The 25,049-nt window shown below is 40.8% G+C and overlaps 1 protein-coding gene across 3 annotated transcripts; it reads left to right on the top strand.

The window, feature by feature from the left end:
• LOC115380299 (AN1-type zinc finger protein 3-like) lies at positions 1–24,799 on the top strand. Of its 3 annotated transcripts, XM_030081427.1 has the most exons (7): positions 1–398; positions 2,842–2,848; positions 9,894–9,927; positions 10,454–10,635; positions 15,597–15,663; positions 17,529–17,723; positions 22,410–24,799. In XM_030081427.1, the coding sequence occupies exons 1-7, from the start codon at positions 316–318 to the stop codon at positions 22,562–22,564; spliced, it is 723 nt and encodes a 240-aa protein (XP_029937287.1). In that variant the 5' UTR covers positions 1–315; the 3' UTR covers positions 22,565–24,799. The 3 variants fall into 3 exon arrangements, with proteins under 3 accessions (XP_029937287.1, XP_029937278.1, XP_029937268.1); XM_030081418.1 differs by lacking the exon at positions 2,842–2,848 and having other exon boundaries at positions 2–398; positions 9,888–9,927; positions 15,600–15,663; XM_030081408.1 differs by lacking the exon at positions 2,842–2,848 and having other exon boundaries at positions 6–398; positions 9,888–9,927.
• The last annotated feature ends 250 nt before the right edge of the window (positions 24,800–25,049 follow it).

The following is a 25,049-nucleotide window of genomic DNA, read 5'->3' as shown; positions in this document are numbered from 1 at the left end:
CTGCACCCCGCTCTCCCGGTGGTTCCTTCCTCACTCCAGCTGATCGGCCCTGGATTCCCCGGTGGCTCTACCCGTCGGTGGTTGTAACCGCTGGCTTGTCCAAACGGCAATTTAAACCGTCTTAATTGCCACAGTCGGCGTGGCTTGTCGTGTCGGCAAGTTATTCCTTGTCCAACGACACTGAAAGGGATATATTTTCGGAGTATTTTTCTCTGTAGTCGTTATTAAAGGCAGGGGATCTGAACACAAACAGGAGGCCCAAGCCCCATCCCCGGATTCACCTGCTACGCGGAGAGCCTCACACACAAGAGCGACATGGGGGACACGGGCAGCGAGCGCAGCAAGCCTCCGAGTAACGTCAACGTTATACCCCCGCGCTGCCCTTGTGGCTTTTGGGGGTAAGTTAACGCAAATAACCTGTAAAATATCCTGTTTGACGGTGGTTGTGCACATAGCTAGCCGAGTCGCTAGGTGTTAACGTTAGCAGCTCAAGAAAGGATGAGCCGCTTTCCCTGTTGTAACCCCCCTCCCCATTGTTTGTAGTGCTAGCAAGCTAACAGTGGCTAACTAGCTCGCTAACTTGATGTGGCCCGTGTCCTGCAGGAGAGGCAGGGCTGGTTGGGGGATGTTAGCCGACCAGGTGCTGTGACAGGTGTGACAGTGGTGATACAAGTAGCTTGTCGCTTAACAGTAATGGACTCTGTATAACACACCGAACAATAGTTTATCCACAAACTGAACTGGGGTAGAAACGCAGCCGGTCATGACTTAACCACTCAGGCTACATGGCAAGATGCTGCCACATAGTACTGGCTCTGATGTATGTCGCTGCCACAGAATGGCAAAGGATAGCTGAATAAATATAAACATTGTTGCCGTATTTTGTTGTATAATATTTAACTGTTCACATTACATTGGCCTCTCCCAAATGAGACAGTGATCATGTAAATAAGTGTTGGTGGCAGTTTCAGTGGCAGCCATGTTCAATCCTACTGCATGGCCTTTTCTTGGTTACTTGGCCCTCTGTAACAGCTGATTATATGCCAGTATCTGTCTATATCTATCTGTCTATATATATGTATTTTTATGTGATTTGGGGAATGAGGACACTATGGTGGCTATAGTTCAACAGTTGCCAGTTTTTTTTTTGTAGAGGAGCGCAAGCAACATGGTAGCCATCAGGTCAGATTTACTTGCCTTATTTGTGAGTGTGTGTGTGTGTGTGTGTGTGTGTGAGATAAAGATAGTGAGTCTTTACTTTTCCTCTTGTTGACTAATATAACCCTCTAGACCTGGCCACTTCTGTCTACCTTCAGTGGCAGAAATGGCCAGGTTTTACTGAGTGAACTCTTCAAATCTTCCAAAAGAAAAAAAGTGCGCATGAATAATGTTATACATACATGTATCATGTATAACCTTTTTGATAAGCCAGTTGCCTTTTCACCTCCCTTAATTTAAATCATAGCATTTCTCCTTCTAAAATATACTTTGAACACTGTGCCTGTGTTCATAGTCTTAAAGTGTTTACAGATGTCCTATTCTTGATGAAGTTCCTTATTCTATATCAGACACAGACTAGCCCTACTTCCTTCTATGAATTGAAACCCCTTTTTTTTTACCTCATTATGCCACATGAATTTTACAGATACAAAATAAATTTAGCTCAAAATTTCTCTGAAAACCGTCAAAAATCTGCCAATTCAGTGATAGTTTGTCCTTTGAAATGCACTGAGGTGCATAGGCGCACACAGACACACATGTTGTATCTTCTCACTTCAGCATAGACTCTTGATTATTGACTTGTTTGTGTGTATATGGGACTCACTGTTAAACAAGTAACACGGTTCTGATTATTCAGAGTCTTAGCAAATGATTTATAGCTTGTCTGTATTTTACTTTGATATATAATATGCTAGCAGCACACGCTCTTTCAATTAACAGACAGCCATCATTCAAAACTAGAATAACCTGCTGGCACACAGTTTACAAGCGCTGAATCTGTATGCTCTTAAACCTGGAATCTCTGATTTTTTTTCCAGTAAGACTTAAGTATTTTTTCATCTGGATTGATGAATCAGGATGCACAGTGCCATTTGGAAGTATTGCCATGACATGTTCTCCGTAGACTGCTACTGAATTCTTTTGATGGGGTGGCACTGGGTGGACAGATTTTGCTCACAAGTTTCCAATAGCCTGGTTTTAGACCAGTGAAAAGCATGTTCCATCTAAAAAAAATTTACAGGGATTCATATGGCGCTACTGTGCCCAGTTCAGGTGCGATTAAAATGTGCCAGAGCCTAAGAGATCATAGCATATCAGCTAACACTAACAGCGTGAGAAAAAAACAACCAAAAAATGGGTGATAAAGTAATAGATACCACAGTGGGTGTTGTTTTAAAAAATATATATATATCTAAAAACACAAAGCATAGCAGCATTGTTTTGTGTGTTCTGTCGATGGGATAGGTAAACATTTAATTCATCACCTAGCCCTGCTGGAAGGGACCTCCGCAGTGTTTGTTTGAATAAGCCTAACTCTGTTCCAGGGAGTTTGTTTCCATGGATAGTGTTCATCTTAATGTTTTTCATTGTTTTTTTTTTTTTTTTTTTTTTTTTTTGCCAATATAGAGCTCTTTTATCATAGGACAAACTCTACATTTGTCCCATATCCATCTGTTTGGACCTAAGCTACACTATATTACCAAAAGTATTTGCTCACCCATTCAAATGATCAGAATCAGGTGTCCTAATCACTTGGCCTGGCCACAGGTGTATAAAATCAAGCACTCAGGCATGCAGACTGTGAAACAAGACATTTGTGAAAGAATGGGCCGCTCTCAGGAGCTCAGTGAATTCCAGCGTGGAACTGTCATAGGATGCCACCTGTGCAACAAATCCAGTCGTGAAATTTCCTCGCTCCTAAATATTCCACAGTCAACTGTCAGCTCTATTATAACAAAATGGAAGCGTTTGGGAACAACAGCAACTCAGCCACGAAGTGGTAGGCCACGTAAAGTGACGGAGAGGGGTCAGCGGATGCTGAAGCGCATAGTGCAAAGAGGTCGCCGACTTTCTGCACAGTCAATTGCTACAGAGCTACAAACTTCATGTGACCTTCAGATTAGCCCAAGTACAGTACACAGAGAGCTTCATGGAATGGGTTTCCATGGCCGAGCAGCTGCAGCCAAGCCACACATCACCAAGTGCAATGCAAAGCGTCGGATGCAATGGTGTAAAGCACGTCGCCACTGGCCTCTAGAGCAGTGGAGACGCGTTCTCTGGAGTGATGAATCACGCTTTTCCATCTGGCAATCTGATGGACGAGTCTGGGTTTGGAGGTTGCCAGGAGAACGGTACATTTCAGACTGCATTGTGCCGACTGTGAAATTTGGTGGAGGAGGAATTATGGTGTGGGGTTGTTTTTCAGGAGCTGGGCTTGGCCCCTTAGTTCCAGTGAAAGGAACTTGAATGCTTCAGGATACCAAAACATTTTGGACAATTCCATGCTCCCAACCTTGTGGGAACAGTTTGGAGCGGGCCCCTTCCTCTTCCAACATGACTGTGCACCAGTGCACAAAGCAAGGTCCATAAAGACATGGATGACAGAGTCTGGTGTGGATGAACTTGACTGGCCTGCACAGAGTCCTGACCTGAACCCGATAGAACACCTTTGGGATGAATTAGAGCGGAGACTGAGAGCCAGGCCTTCTCGACCAACATCAGTGTGTGACCTCACCAATGCGCTTTGGAAGAATGGTCAAAAATTCCTATAAACACTCTCCTCAACCTTGTGGACAGTCTTCCCAGAAGAGTTGAAGCTGTAATAGCTGCAAAAGGTGGACCGACATCATATTGAACTCTATGGGTTAGGAATGGGATGGCACTTCAGTTCATAGTATGAGTAAAGGCAGGTGAGCGAATACTTTTGGTAATATAGTGTATAGTAGAAACTCTAGTGCTTTTAATCATAGTAGATTCATCACTTCTAAGAGAATAATTTTTTAGTTTTAGGTAACAGTAAAATGCAATTACAATGTTTATTTTAATCTCAGATTTTCTCTTGCGCAGCACTGCTAAATGAATACAGAGGAAACACTGATCTTAGTGTTGTTTCCTAAATTGGACGTAAGTGAGGCGGTGGTAGGCTTCATACAAATTTTTTATGTGAAAATAGGAAAATAGTGCATGCTTCTAAATGATAATTAGCCTAATATATTATTATTTCTAAGCAATTAGACTATTGCTTCAGACTCGAACAATCATAAGCATAGCTCTGCATAAAAAGACTAGCGTTCAAATCATGGCCAGGAAATCTGAAGAGGCTGGCAGGAATCAGAAGCAAATATATTGATAAATACTGCTGTCGAGTTGCTTTGACTAAATAGTATGATAGGTATGTGTTTTATTAGTATAATAGCTTGGTAAACTTGTGTAAACAGGGTTGTTTAACAAGTGTAGTTGATTGATGACTGTCAGTGACACTGGAGCCTGCTAGATCCATAAATGCTGTTTTGTCATGCAGCTTATTCGTGGGAATAAAATACATTATTCATAAGTATGAATGTGAATGTGTAGAAGAATCTAAAAAACTATAGTTGCGATATATTACCACTAGATAGGCCTATTGGTAGACCAGCTAAATGTCATTCCATTTTATTTTATCCAGATTTGTTCTTGGCTGTCCTTTCGTAGCTCATTACTGTACAATGTATAAAACCCATAATTTACCCTGTGCCATCATAAGAAGACAGAGACATTGGCTGAAGATTAGTTTTAAGTGTATGCATTTCAATTACCCTCACTATTTAAAACAGCTTATGGTACCTTTGTCCTTAAATTATCAGTTGAGACGTTGGATAGCTCTTTTTTCTGTTCTTAGAGTCTCTAAGTCAATAGCTCCATCTTAAAGCTCTGATTACAATAGTCTATCTGTAAATATTTGATCCATGATATCATCTTTCCACTTAATTACTTAACTTGTTATTTTTAATTATTATTATTTTTTAAATGTTTTGTCTAATTGTGCTTGTACTGTGTTATTGTTATTGAAGACTTGGTACATTTCAAGGGGTTATTCCTAATAAATAATATCAATATTATTTGTATGAATAAATAAATATGAGTGACGATTGGTTTCCAGTCACTCCATTCATGGTTCGCCCTAATAACTGTTGATGTACTTTAATGATTGCCTGCCGAGTGAGCCTCAATATTGTACATCTTTTGAAAAAATAAAATAATTATAATATAATATAATTATTGATAATTTTCTAAAAATATTGACTTTTCAAAATGGCATAACTTGGCAGTCCTTTATAGCTAAGAAAGCTATGCCCCCATAGGTAATAGCTAGTAAAGTACAGCCTACTGGTAAATACAGGGAGTAAGGCAGTGTAGTGTGCAGGTTTGCAGTGGCATGAAGGAAGTAAACTAAGGTTGCTGGTGGACTTATTTACTTGCTAAATGATCCAAGTGCCATTGTTTTATACAGGTCATGCTGGAATTTTGTGTTTTATGCTAAAATCAATTGTCAAGGTAATTTAAATCAACGACCAGTTAGCAAGGGAATTTCCCCCAGTGATGGCTACAACCTGTTGTCAGTTCTTAATGTATTTGCTGAATTGCCTAACCCTGCTGTAACTCCAGATTCTGTAAACACTGACACCATGTCAAACATCTTATGTTCCTTCAAGATTCTGCAGAGCAGCAGGGCACCTACTCTTTGTTTAATAATCTTTCTTTCTGTGTGTCTTTCACATTCTGTCGCTCTTCTGCTCCTAATTTGAGGGAAGCACACTAAGGTGGACCCTGTGTGGTTTTGATTGGCGCACCGGCCATGGCTCATAAGCCTTAATTGCATCTGACATTTAGCAGGAGATGTCAAATTAATCCCTGCGCCTGCTTTGTTATTCCCCCCTGAGAACAGCAGACTTGATTGGCTCAGAGTGATCTTCGACAAGGAAGGCAAAGGAAAAAAGCAATGGAAAAGTTAAAGCAAAAAGACAGGAGGGGTCTTTTGCCTTTATTTATTTTCCCATTTTGTCAGCTTTTTTCACAGTGTGGACACTGTAGGACTCTAATAACCAACTTGCCGCTGAGAGTGCTTTAGTAAAATGGATGCTAGTTAATTTGGCTGAGCTGAGCTCACTTTGGCTTTTAAAGTTGACCATAATCATGCTAGTATATTTCAGGATTGAGTGCTAGGCCTCTAGTTCCAGTGCAAGTGACAAGATTTTTAAATGCATAGCCTATATGTTAGGCAAACCTCAGCTCAGGTTAGTACTCACAGCGTGTATTCTTTCTTCTTCAGCATTTCAGGTTCCCTGGATATTCAGCTCTCATTTGCTTTTGTGAAGATTCCAATTTCTCATCCTTTTCATCATTGGGTATTTGCTACTTTCCCCATTTGACTTGATTACCTCTATCAAGTTCAAGACAGTGCTGCAGTACTGGTAACTCATGCCAATTCAAGCTTCACATTATCAGTCTTATACCAGCTTTGTCCTTTCAAGTACGGGCTGTTTGTGCTGGGAGTGAGTATGGGCTTGTGTCTGTGTGTGTGTCTGTGCGCACACACATGTCATGAGGGTTGCCTAGTATAGCTTACCTGCAGCCTATCTCACAAAGCAAGTTAAACATAACAGTGGTATCTCTGTGATAGTTTCCGAAACCAAACCGGTTTCATCGAAGTGGTTCTCAACTTACTCTGTCAATCCAAGATTTTCCAATCCAACTATGAACTCATTACATAAAAGGAGTGGGGTTTGTAACAAATCACCAGTCACATGCAACATGTGCACCTCTAGAACACCATGTTTAAGATAAGATTAAATTTTATTGATCACTACTGGGGCGGGTCCTGAATATCCAACTATTCAGATATTTGTTAGTTGAGTAGGTACTTGGTTTTCAGTTATGGGATTCAGATATTCTTTAATTTTTTTTTTTTTAAATAGTTGCCCACTGACTTTACTTGTCATTTTTGTCAGTGGTGAAATCTTAGACTCTAACATTTTTTACAGTGTTGTGCTTCTCTAGCGTCAGATCTTTGAGTTGTTGATGTATAGTGGGTAACTCGCCCAAAAATGAAATGCATATCAAGATCTTTTCACCTGGCATCGTAGCAAACATCGCCGCAGTAGGAAACAAAAGTGAGTGAGCTACACAGTGAATGAGGTAAGAAAGTGACGTAGCACGCTAGTAGTGTGAAAAGACATGAAGAGAGCTGTGTGGTTTGGTGAAACAGACGAATTGCAGTGATGAACCGCTGCATAGTGATCCTGACAGAGAGAGAGAGATAGAGAGAGAATGAGAGAGAGAGAGAGAGAGAGATGGTTTAGCAAGGTAGACGGCGAAATGAGTGAGTGGAAACTGGAAAATCAAATATTTTTTTGGAAAGGTTTTGAATCACCACAACCGTGAGAGGTTGTTCATCATACAGTCATAACTGTGTACCATTACTGAGCAGGATATTGGTCTAATTAAGATTTTAAAGCTCAAACCACAAGTCCTGTACCTAACAAAAACAAACAAAAAATCTATGTGGCAGCCAACTGATTGAACCAATAATTTAAAAGTGTATTTGGATAGTATTTCTACCAGAGGTGTGAACATTGAACAGACTTCCATTGCTGTTTCATTAAGTTATTTTGTTTGCTTTACTGCTCAACTCAACAGTATGTATTACAACTTAATCCCCTCGAAAATGATATCACCCTTCCTCCCTGCGCTCTGTTTTGCCTGTCACTCAAAGTGAATTACCAAGGTGCCAGAGCCCAGCTGCCAGTCTTCGCCAATCAGAAGTTCTCATTAGCAGCAGCGGTGGTCTAACTGCAAGTGTTGACTGATTGTCTGGTTCAAACTTCATTCAGGCTTGACAAGAGTGCAGTTTTTCTTTTTAATTTCCATATTTTCTGTTTGTGTATTTCTCTCTGTTTCTTAATTTTTTCACAAAATACTTATTAATTTCTTCTTCTTTTCTCAACCCTTTTCATGTGCTTAATTATCCTAGATTATGATTACCTGTGATTAATGAGTTCAGCAACAGGAAATAACTGCTGTTGTTTACCTATGGTTGGCTTCCTGCCCGCCCGCGCGCCATGATGAAGTATCTTCTATATCGGCCCTTCTTCCTTCCTCCTTTCCCCTTTAAAGTGAGACACAGACACACTGACAGACAACCCTCAGGTTCACTGCTACCAACCCTACATTTAGAAATGAGGACAAGGGTGTGCAACAGAGCGCTCAAAATAAATAGAATGTGACTGATAGCAGCGACCGTCACGCTCGACGGGTGGACGGCATGGACAAGGGCTAGAGAGGAGACGAGAGAAGCCCTCTTAGAGACAAGTCGAAGCCGCCTGATCAGAAATAGCTGTGCCACCGAATTCAGCTAGGCCCCAGTGAAAAGGTACAAAGATACAGGAATTTACTGGGCCTTAGTTTTTTCCTTAATTGGAAGGGAAAATTCATGTTCAGGTCAAACATTAAAAACAATTTCCACTTCAGCTCACGGAGGAGCCAACAAGCTTTCCTGTACAGATAAACAGTAACAGGGATAAAACAAAAGCCTGAGGGGATATTCTTGAGGCTGATCAAGACTCTGCATTCATACGGGTTGCCAATACATTCATCAGACCTTTTGCAGAGTTGTCAGCTACCTGCTTTGCCAGCTTACAGCCTAGCGGTGTTGGCTTTTTTCATCGGAAGCAACTGTGTAGTTGTGGGAGTTGCTGCGGCCCTTTTTAACACTGAGCCAGCTCCATCCGTCTGACTTGGATGTGGAGTATACTGCTATCAGACAGTACATGATACTGCAAGGATTGATTCATAATTCTCAGCACAAGGAACTGCCAGTTCCATAACAGTAGAAAGAATTTTTACTTTTACTTTGTACAATTAGAATTAGTTGGTGCCATGTCAGCACACTACAAGTTTCTAGGTTGCCGGGCCCCTAACTAATGCCAGGCTGTTTGACTGGCTATTCTAGGTATTTGTCACAGAGTGGTGAACTGAACTGCTCAGACTACAGAAGCCTCTGAGATGGGCACGAGTGGCAGTTTGTCTCCAATGTGTGTGTGTGTGTTTTTTTTTTAATCCTACATATAATTCTATATGTTTAAATTATTAATATATGTTCAAATTTTCAGGTCTCTGCCACATACATTGTAGTAGCCTTAAAACTGGCCAAAGGCCAGTGTGTAGCAGTGTTGCAGCTAATGCAGGGCTCTCACACCAGTCTAGCTAAGCTGAGCAGCCCACCTGAGATGGAAATGAGCTCTGTATGACAAAGCTCATGTGTGCAGTTGGTTGGAAATGAAGGCAGTGTGCCATGGAAGTATCATCCATACGACTAGATTAGACTAAATCAGACAAGCCAATGAATTCTGTGTACAACTAGTCATTTCAAATATAAGTTTTTTTCCTTAATTCCAAGCTTCTTTAAGGTGAAAAAAAAAGTTTAAAAGTTAGATATTGCAGATTTTTTCCTCTGCTTCCTTCTACACTGTAAAAAGCAATTTTAAATTTTCCTACTCCCCCAAGTCAGCAACTGCAGTAGCTGGCAGCCATCTTTCCTAAATGGCTTTGTGTCAGTTGGTTACCATGGAGATCACAGCTTGAGCCGCCAATGTCTTCTAATACTTTGTTTTATCATAATAGCATCAGTGTCGTCCGACACTTTTTGCAAGACGCTTATTGACATGACAAGTCTTATAACCATAAACAGCCTTTAGGCTCATGGAAACATCATATTACTTTTGCCATGTGGAGACCCACCAGCAAATGCAATTACCTTTTTCTGAGTCCTGTTCCATATTTTAGGTACCCCTGCAGTAACATTACTATTTGATTACACACTTTTCTTTCCCTGTCCCCTCTCTCCTCAGGTCGAGCAAACCATGAATCTCTGCTCAAAATGTTTTGCAGGCAAGTTTTTGTAATTCTGTGTTTCTGTGTATGTGTGTGTTGGGGTGACTGACCCATGTTGTGGTAGCATAGACCCGTGTGTGTGTGCGCGTGTGTGCGTGTGCGTGTGTGTGTGTGTGTGCGTGTGCGCGCGCGCATGCATGTGTGTGTGTGTCTGTGTCACAGATTGTTTGTTCTGCTGTTGCTGTTTTGGCTGGATCTTGAAGTTGCTGAGGCTGGTCACCCAAGACAGTGAAAAGAAGTCTAATAAAGAGACCATGGGGTATAGTGGAGTGTAATCCCCCCAACTCTGTTAACATATTTTTCTGAAAGAGTTTGTAAGGTGTGATAGAAATATGGCATCATAAAACCTATAAGCCCATGCAAGAAGACAAAGAGCTATTGATCACAGTATGCACCTGAGTTCACCATGCACCAGCTTTAGGGAGTGCCCATATTGACAGTAACTATTCCATACTCCAAAGCTGGGACGTACATGTAAACACACACACACACATCATTTTCACTGTTTGACTTTTTCTTGTAGATATTCAGAAGAAACAGCCAGACGAGGGTTGTGCCTCAAAGGCCACAGTGAGCACTGCAGCCAGCAGCCAGGCAGACATACTCACAAACAGCAGCATCAGTCAGTCCCTGATGTCAATGCCCAAAACCTCAGAAGAACCCTCACCAGTGGAGACAGGCGTGCCATCTCTACCTGCTCAGGAGGTAAGTCTGCAGTTAATGAGGAAGGAATACATAGTGTTTAGAGTTTCCTTTCAGCTCAGATGGTTTAGGGCTAGGGCTCTTAATTTATTTTCGAGCCCAGGACTCAAATGAGTGATTTACTCTTGCTATGGGCCCATAATTCATTAAAAGGCATAAAATCCTTTAATTTTGGGAACCCATCAGAAAAGGCCACTTGTGCCTTTTGGCTCTAGACCAATAGATAGTTGAGCACTCCTTCTCTGTGGGGCCTGAAATGTTTTCATTCATTTAAAACATAAAATTTCAAAGGTATGTAATCCATCCTGTTGGTAAGTCATGCCTAAAACATTTAAGTCATGTAAGTAAAAGAACCAATCATCTGGATTTATTGCCTTACCTCTACATCGCTGCTGCATTGTGTGTACACTTCTTTTTCCTCTTACTGTAGTTGATTGTAATGCTCTGTTTGAGTGTTTTATGATGGTAATTATTTGACACTTTGCATTTTTTTTTGTCATTGACGGTTTCAGTTTGGTAACATCAGCAGGGTACATTTCACATAGCGATTGAGGCTTGAAGACTTTCCATTAGCCCCACACTAAGCTGTGAAAGCAAGCTATTAAGTCTCATTCAGGAATGCAATACAAAAACCTGTTAAATATATCAAATTATTGGAAAAGATATTGAATATATGACATTCTCCAGATTGAGATAGAAAAGATAATTGCTATGCTAAAAAATTAGATGGCATTGAAATCTGCTTCATCTGCTTCTCCAGAGCAGGGCAAAATTATACTTTCCAGGGCTTGTGGGATGTGGTAGAAATGAGTATTGTCAGTGATTAATTTCATTCATCCATTCATCCATTCATTCATTCATGTAAGGAATTAAGTTGGTGCTCAATGTATATAACTGTATGGAAATATAAATTTTTTAGTGTAAAACACTGAAAAATTATATGATGGGCAGTTTGTCCTTGTTTCCTAATGTTTAATGATATGGGAAAAATCAAATATCACCGTATCTTTGATCATTGTCATATTGGAGGCATGGCTATAGTTTCTTGCTTACAATCTTTGCATACATTATGTTTGATAAACAACCTCAATTTGACCAAGCAGCTAACAGAACAGCTAAAACACTCTAATTAAAAAAAATATCTTTTCTCATATCACAATATTGATGAGACAGTGTGGCATACGATACATGCCTTGGTTGCAATGTTTTAAATTAAATTTGCTCATCAATTTGTACAAAATAATTTGTGCAGCTAAGTAATACATACAGTCCTTTGCTGCTGAGCATCTTCATCACAAACGCCAGATCACTTTCCAACAAGATCGAGGAGCTGGAGCTTACCATATCCACGCAGAAAAACATCTAGGAGTGCTGCGTTATGGTAATTTCGGAGACATGGCTCAGCCCAGCTGTCCTGGCAAAGGCTATGAGCTAGCAGGCCACTCAGTGCACCGAGCCGACAGGACAACAGACTCCTGCAAGAGCAGAGGAGGGGGCTGTGTGTTTACACGAATAACAGCTGGTGCACAAACACTGTGATAACTGACACTGTTCCCTGGACCTGGAGTTTTTGTCAGTACGATGTTGCCCCTTCTATCTGCCACAGGATTTTAAAGTCGTCATAACCTCTGCTGTCTACTTTCATCCCGATGCTAACACCACAACAGCCTTGGGCCATTGCTAACTGCTATTAGCAAACAACAGTAGAGCCATCCTGGTGGAGTTTTTGTAATAGCAGGTGGTTTCAACAAAGGTAATTTAAAGATTGTCCTCCCCAAATTTCACCAACATGTTCAGTGTCCCACGATAGGAAAAAACACACTTACCATGTTTATAGAAACATCAAGCATGGACTTAAAGCATCACCTCTCCCCTATCTGGGACAGTCTGACCACATCTCCTTGTTTTTGACTCTAGCTTACAGATGACTTATTAACACGGTCAAACCAACTGTTAGGGCAATACAAGTGTGGTCAGAAGGGGCTTCTGAGCAGTTGTAGGACTGCTTCAGTCACACTTACTAGACTAAATTTGAGTATGACAATATTGACATCTACGCCTGCTTTGTACTATTTTACATAACATGCTGCATGGACAAAGTCACCACAATGAAACAGATCCGTGTGTTTCCTAACAACAAGCTGTGGATGACAAAGGATGTAAAACTCCTACTGAAGAGCTCGCAACATTGCTTTCCGGTCTGGTGAAACGCAACAGTACAGTGCGGCCATCCTGAAGAAGGGCGTCAGGGACACTAAGGCAGCCTACAAGCGAAGGATCGAGGACCAATTTGGCAAGTCAGACCTCCACTTGGCATGGCAGGGGATACATCACATCACCAGGCAGAAAAACATCAGCGGTGTTTCAGTGGCCGAGCAGCTCAGTCAGTTCTTCGGCCGCTTCAAGGAGAAAAGACCAGCGATGACCATCAACCTGGCTGCAGCCACCAACAGCCAGGCACTTATCCACCCTAACCATGTGATATGCACACTCTGTAAAATTAACACACAGAAAGCAGCTGGACCATAGGGTGTTACAGGGTGGGTCCTCAGAGACTGTGCTGCTGTGTTAGGTGAAGTATTCACCAACATTTTTAACCTATCTCACATATCTATTGACCAAACAGGTCGATGGATGATGCCATCTCCATTACCCCCCATGCTATTCTGTACCACTTGGAACAACAAGGGGCATATGCATGGCTGCTGTTTGTGGACTACAGCTCTGCATTTAATACCATCTTACCCAACAGACCGTTTTCCAAAATGTCCGACCTGGGCATAGTACTCAGAATCTGCCTGTGGATAAAAGACTTCTTGACAGACAGACCACAGCCAGTCAGGATGGGCCTCCACTGTCCCTCCACTCTGAGTCAGCACAGGAGCCCCACAAGGCTGTGTGTTGAGCCTGTTTCTCTGCTCCCTGTACACTCATGACTGTGTTTCATCCTATATACCACTACCATAGTTAAATTTACAGACGGTACAGCTGTGTAGGGGCTGATCACCAAAGGTGATGAGTCTGCCTACAGAGAATAGGTAGTGAGGCGGACAGAGTGGTGCATAAAAGATAACTGTACTCAATATCAAGAAAACAAAAGAACTCATAATTGATTTCAGGAAGAGCAGAATGTCCATTCACCGGTGCATATCAATGGGGAGAGGGTGGAGATGGTGACCAGCTTTAAATTCCTCGGCACACACATTTCAGAATACCTCTCATTGATGACAATCACCACGGCAATAGTCAAGAAGGCACAAAAGCAGGTATACCTCCTTAGGACGCTCAGGAAGGTAAACCTGTAACAACAGCTTCCGGTGTCATTCTACTGCTCTCCATTGAGAATGTCCTCACATACAGCATCCTTGTGTGGTATGGTAGTTGCTCTGCAGCAGATAGGAAGCCTCTGCAGAGAATTATAAAGACTGCATAGAACATCACACACAGCAGCAACAGCTACCTGCCCTGGATGACATCTTCACCTCCCAGTGCCTGCAGAAAACTCAAAACATCCTAAAAGACTCATTCTATCCTGCTCATCACGTGTTTGAACTGTTGCCCTGCAAAATATGCTACTGGTCCATCAAAACACGCATCACAAGATTCATAAACAGTCTCTACCCCAAAGCCATTACCATACTGAAATCGTTTTTTTTAAATTTTTTTTTTATCCCATTTTAATTGCATACAGTGGCAATGAGTGTATGAAGTGGAAGTGAGACATTTATTTATTTTTATGACTTTTTTTTTTTTTTTTTTTTTTTTTTTTTTTACTATTTATTAATAATTTTTATGTATGAGCCCGGTCCTTGAGTGCACCTGAATTTTGTTGTATGTTTGTACAATGAAATCTCAATCTGAACAATATCATTACAATATGATTCCACTGAAAGATCGTATATTATTTTTAAATTAGTGCCCAGTTCTTCTTGGTCCAAATCAAAATGTTTATAAAACTGAATTAAAATCAGTAGGCCAATTTCGTCCTCTTCTATAATTTTACAACTTCAGAATCATCTGCTGTGTAGAAAAGTGCAACAGGTATCATAGAAAGGTTATTGTGTTGGGCAATTCCAGAAATGTGAATGAGCAAACCCTGTTTGACCTTATTCTTGTGGTCAAAACTGGGCTGTTGTAGCTTTTAGGCTAGAGCTTGATATTGTAGAAGACTGAGACTATTTTCCGCAAACCAAAGCAGCAGTGGCAGCTGCAGTGCCCCTGCCTTGGCTATATTTGTCCTAGTGGCACAGATAGAGGTAATGATAGGGAAGGTTGTGTATTCAGAAGAGAAGATTTGAGTAAGACCGTTTTGGTTGCCAGGGTATCCTTCAACTCTGTGCAGAGACAAGGTTATTTGTTGAGAAAAGAGGCTGCATATGAGTTGCATATGGGCTGGAGGCTCAGTGAAAGGAGGTGGTGTTAAATGAATTACAGAACAAACCAGTGGCCACTAAATGGAAGCAGAAATTGAACCCATAAAACAACATCTTTATGAGGTAAAAATTACATTTTTCAGGCCTTCAGAGCTTTGAATTCAGTAAATACAGAAAGAGATATGATAGTACCTTACTGTATTGAATTTTATTTACTTAACATTTTATTTATTTATTTACTTCATAACATGAGTGTTAAACATAGAACACCATAAAACCTTACAACTGACAGTGTATTAATTGCTTTAGTATCAATTTAATATCTTTAAAAACAAAACCAGTACCATATACTTTAAAAACAACAAAAGGTATGACAGATGCTAAGACAGCTTTCATTATTCATTTTTTTTTTTTTTTTATATTACTTTTTTAAAAACATGGATTTTGTAGTTGGATTCTATTTAGAACATTTGTCCATTTAGAAGACCAGTGTGCATCATGAAGAAAATAACCCTGTTGAATAGTGTTTATCTCTCTTTCTTTCTTGTCCTCTCTTTCTCTCTGTCTCTATTTTCCTCTCTCTCGCTCTCAGAAGTATCCAGCACAGACACAGCCTTTGGCACACTCTCCACTCCCACAAAACGGCCCTTTGAATCAGGTATGCCTCAGCAGAACCTACAGCAGTTTCCCTGTCCAGGGTTATGTTTTGCACTGCTTGCTTGTCAACTTCACTTAAAGAGCCAGAATGGAGGAACTAGTAGCATCAGCGGCTTTGATTGATCCAAAATGGCCAGGTTAATTGGTCTTCCAAAGGAAACAGCAGAGGGGAAGAGATTGGAGATGTAATAGAGCGTGTCTGTGAGAGGGTGCAAATGTAAAGGCAATCAAGCGATTACTGGAGTGGATGTTGCCACTGAATACATGTGAGTCACAGACCTCGCACAAAAAACTAACCTGTAGCTGTATAATGCTGAATTTTCATGGAGAGAAAATTATGTAATGGTATTTCACCTGCAATAGACAAGGGCACATAAACACACACACATGCACATCCACATGACTTAAGACAACTGCAAAGTGGGCATGGCTCAGCCATGGTGAGTGGGGATGTTGATCCCTTGTCTAATGCGGTAGGATCATGTGAGCACTATGCCATAACACACACACACACAGGATCATGTGAGCATCGTGCTGTGGAAGGCCTTTTTGCCATGTAGTCTTACTCCTGTTTACAATGACTCTAAATGTCGCCTTTTGTATGCATTTGATTGTGATTCAAAGCATGGATTTATTCAGTTGTTTTTAACAGTCTTTTGCACAGCCCATCAGACTCTCTATTCAAAGCTGCATTCTGTTTATAGAACAACATTCTCTTTGGCTTCAACCATCTTTCGAATCTTGTTTTTTATTTAAAAGAATAAAACTACATTCTTGTTAGACCAAAATCAAAGTAGTGTTTCAACCAATGTAAATTGGCCACAGAGATTTACCAGGATAACAGAAGGCAAGCAGGGAGGAAGCAGTTTTTGGCTCTCAAAAAAAAAAAAAAAGACATGCGCAAAAACACAGGAATCGATGGGGCAGGCTAGGAGGATCTGGCTGCCCAGCTTGGCCTAATTCTCAGAGATTTATTGAGTGCTGATCTGCATTCAGCCAGGCCAGGGAAAAAGTATGCAGGATGGATGAGAAAAGCTGAGTTGAAATTCCAAGCAACCAGTGGAAGTAGCTGTGTACTCTTCCTGTCTCAGGTGCTAGAACTCAAAACATTATGCTTCAAAAAACCTTTTAGTAGTAAGTAATTTATGTTGTAGTGGGGTTTTGTCAGGGCAGACAATTTACATTCTCAGGTGCAGACCATATTAAAACAGAAACAATGTCTGTATACTGAATGAAAGGTATACAATAGTATAGGAGATTCTGTGTTTTCTCTTGAAATAACTACAGACCTGCACACCTAAGCATTTGGTGATATTATGTGAGTAAAGGAGACAGGGAAGTGAAAAAAAGGCGTGAGATAAATGAAGTATAGTTTAGTGGTAGTTCAATTATTTGAAAGAATTTCTAGTAGATCCTTTAGCTAGCTGAATACTTCTGATCTGTGTTAATAGAAAACAACCAACAGTTCATTTTTTTTGTTAGATAGCTAGCCTTTCTGGCTAGCTAGCTACTTAATTCCATAAATCCATCTTTGGCAATTTTAAACTAATGCAAACATTCTCCTTGAGATTAAAAAAAAAAAAAATCTCTGTATCTATAGTTCTCTTTAAAAATACTTGGCTGGAACCACAGTAGGGGGGTAACCCCTGTGTAATCATTAATGGACTGAATCATAAATGTATTACAAATGTCCCTCAATGTAGATACGAGATTTGAAAGAAGATCTCAAATACTGACTTCAGAGATATCAAACCACCTCTTCACAAAAGTAATTAATTGCTATTTCTTTTCACACTTGTTTTTGTGTGTCTGTTTATGCATGTGTGTGTGTTTTTTGCATGTGCTCATGCATGTCTCCTGTTTCAGAGTCAGAGAGTGATGTTTCTCCCGAGAAGCAATCAAGAGTGGGAGAGGTGCCAGGGGCTGAGGAGTCTTCATCATCGTCATCTTTATCGTCATCCTCAACTCGCAGTGGCTCCAAACAGCGGAGCCGCAGACGCTGCCATCGTTGCCAAACCAAACTGGAGCTGGTACAGCAAGAGCTGGGCTCCTGCCGCTGTGGTATGATGCTGCAACAGATTTACTCAGCACATGCACATTCCCGCTCACACATATGCATACACACAGTGGTAGTTATTATAAAGTCCTCAGTTATGTATATCCTGCTTCTTTCTCTCAGTGGTATTGCCTTGCCGTTAGCAACCAATTTTTAATCAGATGATTCAGAGCTGAAGGCAGTGTTGACCCAATCAGCAGGTATCAAGATCATTCCAAATTTCAATTTCCATTTCAGTGTGCTTTATTGGCATGAAATTTCATGAAGTAATATTGCCATAGCATCAATATTTTGTTGCGTATGTTCAGACATTACATTGTATTACAATATATTCCTTGTTGTGTTTGTCAGGGTTAGGCAAATTTTGTAATATATTGTATAGAGTTTATGCATGATTATTTGATTATTTATGATAATTCTTTCCACCTCTGGCAGCTGGAAAAAGAAATCAACTTGTGAATTTTACAAACAGTGTCTTTGTGGAGCACTAACCCAGCAATAGTTCAGTGCAGCACAGAACACCTGAAGTGAAAAGAGACTTTTATGGTGGCTATATTTGCATATGTATGAGTACATATTTGCCTCATGGACTTGTGTGTTTTCAAACAAACTGAATTTCAGGGAATTTCATGACCTGTGAAGTACATTTTGTATCTGTGTGTTTGGGGCAATGTTGATGACAGTGGTGCTTTTTGCCACCCTCAGGGGAGCATTACAGAAGGCCGACTGTTTACACATCACACATAAAACATAAGCCAATTACCACAAACACTAATGCAGTTTAAACCAATACTTGGCCCGCTAATCAACTTGTTTGCATACAAATTAAAGTACTTAAAAAGTCACAACTCTTCACTGCTTAAAGACCATGTGCTTAACCCCATGCAATCATTTTCAAATTGGAAATTGACTCACCTTTTTTCACAAGTGGCAGTGAATGCATAGACTATCCGTCCTTAAAATTATCCCTTGTATGAAAACAGATTTTTTACAGACTGAATGGGATAATGGTGGCAATTGCAGTGATTTCTGACTATTGCAGTAATTGCAGATTACTTTACTAATGGTGCTGCAGAATGTTTCACACTGTCGGCTAAGAAGGTCTGATAATGACTTGAAAGGATGGGAGCTTTTTAGAATTTAAATGGGCTAAAAAAGTCGCTTCAGCTGGGAGGCTGATCCAGTGTTGTCACATTAAATACACTTCCTATTACAGTGTATATATCCCCATCAATAGGCCTTAGTACAACACACAGTATAGCTACTGGAACTTGAGGGCTGATTTAGGTACATAGGCACTCTTTATGATGTGTGGGCCCAACAGAAACAGGGCCACAATCCACCACAATGTTAAAACGGTAACAGCCTATTTACTGAATGTTTCTGTGGGTGCGTCTATTATGTGTCTGTGTGAGAGTGGGATGCTTTTACTTTGCACTGTTTTGTGCAAACAAGAAGGGATGTAAAATTCAAGTGGTATAATAGCCTGATTCTGATATTCCATAGCATCCCCTCTTGGTTAGGGCTAGTGTTTCGCCTATCCTACAGCTCTGTGTTGCATGTCTGTTGCTTCCACTTCACTCGTGTGCTTCATAATCACACAGACTTTAATTGCACAGCAACGGGCTGTCAAGCAAGGCTTTTAATCACTGCTCATTGAATGCTAGCAGTGTTATTATGTGTATTAATGAAAGAATTTAAGGCGATGAGAGCTAACGAGCTTCTCTGAGCTTAACGAGCCTCCTACTGCGCCAGAGCCTTTTGTTGAGTGTGCTACAGAAGAGACAGGGAGTCCATGAGAGAGATGAGGGTTGGCTCTCTTAGTTGAATGGAGTTAGAGTAAGAATTTATCAACAAGGCTGTCCCTGGTAACACTGAGACCTTTTACTCACAAAAGTGTGACTGCAAAACAATAAATGTAGTGTGCCCTTGAGAATGCAAAGCGTTTTAGATGGAAGGAGATTTTGTCATTGTACATATCAGCACATATAGGAGCTGATTTAAGTAAGTTATTTAAAATCGCATTTGCACTTGAACAGATGGCATATGTCGGAAATGCTACTATAGCAAATGATCTAAGAGTAATTGTTTTGGAAACAGATTTATGTAATATTTATGTAGTCATATGTAAATGAAGCTTTCATGTGTTTGGACTACTTTCAACCATGGGGAACTTGTGAAACTCAATAAGTAAAAAAAAAAAAAAGTAATAGTATTTTATTAATCGAGTAATCGGATAAAATGCGTTTCTGCCAACATAAAGAGCAATTATGAATATACAAGAGAAAACCAAACATTTCACTTAATGAATGACCAATTGATTTCCATTTTTAAAACATTGAACATTTATTTCTCAAAATGCACATTGTGCATAGCAGCATTAAAACAAAGGCATCAATAAAAAGAAAAAAAGGCATAAACATTGCCCTCAATTGTAGCTGCCAAAGGGAAGTTTTTTGGAATGAAATAGTTTGTTTTAATATTTACCTGGGGTCCGTTTCACAAACCAGATTTAGTGAAAACTTTGAGTTTCTTAACCCTGAAATGAGGGAAACTCTGAGTTTTCCGTTTCACAAAGGGAGGTAACTCAAAGCAGAGAAAGAGGGGTAACTCTAGCCTGTTTCACAGAGAGAGGTAACTTAAGCTCTTGGTCAGTTACCGCAGTCTCCATGAAACTAACCTGGTTGGGACCAGGTTTTTCTCATGAAACCTTGAGTTTGTCTCTGTGTCCGCTCTCTTTCAGCCACACACGGTATTTAACTTCCTCATTCATTCAGTCAGCAGGCGAGTTTTGGTGTGGCATATTAGTTCTGCCATCTGTTATTTAAAAAAAAAAAAAAAAAAAAAAAAAAAAAAAAAACAGTCAGTAGGCCTTTATCAGAAGTCCATTAGTAGTTAGGTGGCAACTTTTTTTCACGAATATGGCATGTCCTTTCGACAACGGTCCCGTGGATGAAGGTGCAGTGTTACTGCGCAGAGAATTAAATAGTCGTCGGGAGATAAGACCGCGCATAGATGTTTATGCCGAGGTCTTACCTGTTTGAACAATGTTTTTATATTTCATCTTAAGCTGCTGCTAAGTGCGCTTCTCCCCCGCGGGATTGCACCTAAATGAAATTAATTAATAAGCTACCATTCAAGCAGTTTTCCCCTGTAATATTATTGTGATTGCAACGGACTACATTTAAACTTACGCACTGACCCGAGTAGCAATGTTCTCCCACGCCGTCTCCCTCTCCTTAGCCGCTGCAGCGGTGTTGCACTTTAAAAAAAACAAAACAAAAACATGTTCAAACTCGCTGTATGATTGCATTAAGATTTCCAATTCAGCTGGGGTGAAAAACGCAGCCCGACGCTTCCCCGTTGCCATGGTGACTCGTCAAATCGGGGCTCCATTGACGCTGTCTTTTTACAGCTGTGGTGCACTCGTTTAACTCCAGGTGAAACTACTCCGAGTTGATCAAACTAACTCAAATCAGCTGTTCTGGAACCGAAAACTCAGAGTTTCCTATCTCAGAGTAGATCAACTCAGAGTTCGGGGTAAGACTCGGAGTTTGTTGAACCTGCTCCGTGAACGGACCCCAGGTCTCCGACCCCGATCCCGGGTGTCATTGGTGGAGGTGTTGGAGCATCGATGAAGTGCTGTTGTGGTACATCAGGACCATCTTACAGTGAACGCAGGTCACTGTATTCATCTTGGTGATGAAATCAAAATGCTCCCATACTTTGGACATTTTCTGTCTTTTTCTAACACATTTCTCTTCACTTTCCTCATCCCCATTTCGCTTCCCTTCTGACAATTTGCTGCTACTTCTCAAAACACGCTGCCTCCGCGTGCAGGAACGTAAGCACGTTGCGCCGGTTGTGCCACATTAAAAATAGTCCGTAAATTTTTATTTAGTTATTTATTAAACGATTCTTCGAGGCAGGACAAATTACACGAGGCAAAAAAGTAATCAAGGTACTCGATTACTTTCAGTAATCGTTTCAGCTCTAAACTCAAACTTACACTGGCCCTCTGTAACTTTTCAGATTTTGCTGCAGCCAGTATCTCTTTGCTCCTAGCTGCCACCTTTTTGAAGGGATGTCTGTTTAATACTTGTTATTTTACAGATTCTATTAGACATGCACCTACCATTCCCTCCTAATCTCAGTCTTGATAAAGCACTTTAGATGTGCAAATTATTATGTTTGTATATTCTCCACCCAACAGTTTGTGTGCTCTGCTAGAAATGCCCAATACATCAAGACACATAGTACTTATAATAGGATATATAATAGCATATAATGGGCTTACATTTTGCTCATAGCCCTTTAGTAGATCAGGCCCACAGTGTAGTTGTTTTGTACTTTGTACATTTAGTACTTGTCTTCCTTTATCATATGAGTGAATGTGGCCATGTCTTCCTCTTTCACCTCCTGTCCAACTGGCATACGTTTTAATAGCCTTCAGAATAATACTGTATATATTTAGTCATATACTTAGTCTTCTGTTCATAACATGTCTTGCATGTCCTTTTGTACTCTTGAGGCCGTGTTGTCTGTGCGGTACAACATGTACTGTATTTTGTAACACTGTAAGCTGTCAGTATCTCTCTGCACCAATGTCACCATGACAAATCCCTGTATATCTATTGACCTCAACTAGCTAACCCCTCTGTTCCTCTCTTTCCCCTGTAACTTCTCTCCAGGTTATGTGTTCTGTATGCTACACCGACTCCCAGAACAACATGACTGTCTGTTTGACCACCTGGGCCGTGGCCGTCAGGAAGCTGTCCTCAAGATGGTCAAACTGGATCGCAAGGTGGGCCGCTCCTGCCAGCGCATCGGGGAGGAGTGCTCTTGAACAACCTTTTGAGGGTGCTGCTGTTTTCCCAAAGGCATCTAAGTGTTAAGATGCTGTCTTGGCACTAACAGGGGTTTGATTTGATTTGTTTTTTTGTTTTTTTTTCCCAAATTTTTGCAGGTTTTTTGGACTCAAACCTCCACTCATTCATTTCAAATGGTGATTTTCCCAGCCCCCCCTTTTTTTGTTTTGTTTTTGCATTTGTTCGCCTGATCATATCCCTGCCATTAAGATGCCTTTTGGGAAATCCAACCCAGGAATGAGAGAACAATAACGAGGAGAGGAAATATATACTTTGTACACTTTTTTTGCAAGTTCCTGAATACATGGGAATGAAGGGAGAAAGAAAATGAATAAAAACATGAGGAGAACGAGGAGAATAAATGCAATGCTTTGTACAAACTTTCCGAAGGCCCGTTTGAGACTTTGCTCTTTACCTCAAAAAAAGAAAAAAAAAAAGACAAAGAATGAGGAGGAGGAGGGAATAGTTATCCTTTGTAAACACTTTGCCCTGGCGCTGTTTATAGACTGTGCTCTTTACCTCAAAATCAGACAGAGCTGCTAAGTACTCTGCGCCAAGCATGGAACCCGTGAAGCAAACCAAGCTAACCAGCTTCACCTTAAGCCAGTGTCTTACCCCCTTGACCACCCACCACCCCTAATGCTTACCTTTAGAAACATGCACCCGTGTACTCACTACTCATAAGCACCACCTCAGGTTAACAGAAGATCAGCTCGATCTTCACCCCCGTTCCTCTGACCTTTACCCTCCCTCTTTCCACCACATCATACCACTGTCCTCCTATTCTTCCCTTGTTTCCTTGATTGTTTTGATGTCTTTTTCTTCTCCACTGAACACAGCACTTTTGACAGATAAGGGAAACATGGTGGTCAGAGTTGGTGGGGGTGGGGTGAGACATCCATGTTCAATGCTGACCAGAAGTGAATGGTGCACGTCTTTCTCCACCAAGGCATTGTTCAACATTTCCCCCCATTTTTCTATCATGAGCCACATAGCCTGGCCTGCTGCTGATGTTAATCTTGTTGGGAACAATCAACTGGTCATCTGGATTGGGCCCAGATCTGTCTAAACACAGGGATGTGATTGATCAAGACTTCATCTGTTGAGGATTATCTCTTGCTGTCTTTCTCATTCTGTCTCTGTTGTTATTCCCCCCCCCCAACCTTCCCACTATTCTGTTGTTTTGGCCCTATTACCATGTCAGCATGTCTCTGTCACACCTGCGTTCCCTTTTTTTAACTACCTTTGGATTATGGGTGCTGGATGAGGACAAACTTCAGGATAACTAGACATGACATGACAGACACTGAGCTGTGCTTATGATTTATGACTTGACGTGTCTGCATTGTATACACCCACATGTTACCATGTTGTTGCAAATGAACACACTCACTTTTATGTTGTATAAAGTTCAGCTGTTGTGCACATTGAGTACAAGTGGTCAAAAATAGCAGAACATTTGGTGTTGGGACTCGAGCTGAGTTGGCAGAATGTCTCTCAGAGGTTCCTGTTTGGAAAGGTGATGGCTGTTCTATTCCAGCTCTGTTTAACTACTTCTCATAATGTCTTTTTGAAGGTCTTTGTTTCCCATCAGCCACCACTCTGTGGAAATGATTTTTGTGCTAGCCTTGAAACATTACTTCACCTGCTTCGCCTTTTAGCCCTCTCTTATAAATGCCGATGTCTTTCCTTCCGTCAATGCCCCATCTTTTGATTTTCAGCAAGCATGATGTGCTCTCTTTCATCTTCTTCCTTCTGCCTTGCTCTTCTCTCACCTCTCCCTTTTACTGATGACTGTTTTTCTTTATGTTTCCCATTCTCTCTCCCCCTCCTCTCTCTTTCTTTTAGTAAACAAGGTAAGGCTGTGGCGGCAGATGGGGCTTGGGTGAGCATAATGTTGAAAGTCAAAATCAGCACATTATTACTTCCTTTTCAAGTGTTTTCTGGGTGGACTATAGAAAGAACTGAAAGAAACTGCATAATGAATGAATATCTTCTATCTTAAAGAAATCCTTATTTAACCCCCTTTTGCATTTCAGATATACTCACACTTTAGTGTAGAGCTGCATTTTTTCAGTTGTAATGTGGTGCAAAATGGGAAGATGAACATGGAAAATTGTGTTTCTTTGTTTCCATTGTTTTTTTTCTTTCTTTTTTTCTTCCCTTTTTGACTTTTTCTTTTGCTGAGAAAGAATAAACTGGATTAGACAGTGCTGACTTCTCCTGGTGTGGTTATTGAGACAATGGACAGAAGGATAAAGGTGGCTTGTAACGTGACGGTAGGAGGGGTGAAAGATAATGACAACATTATCAATAGATGCTCTGATTCTTTCCACATTAGCTCTGCTTCGTAATGGCAGAAAAATTTTCAAGAAGAAATGGCAACCATGTGTACCTGGCATTAGGAATGGTGAGTGTTTCTGTGGATGGACATGTAAGAATTAAGAGGGGTGTTTGGCATCT

This window comes from Myripristis murdjan, chromosome 3, assembly GCF_902150065.1.
Source record: "Myripristis murdjan chromosome 3, fMyrMur1.1, whole genome shotgun sequence".
Taxonomy (NCBI): domain Eukaryota; kingdom Metazoa; phylum Chordata; class Actinopteri; order Holocentriformes; family Holocentridae; genus Myripristis; species Myripristis murdjan.
Note: the sequence above shows the minus strand (reverse complement) of the source record. Positions and strands in the feature narration are given on the sequence as shown.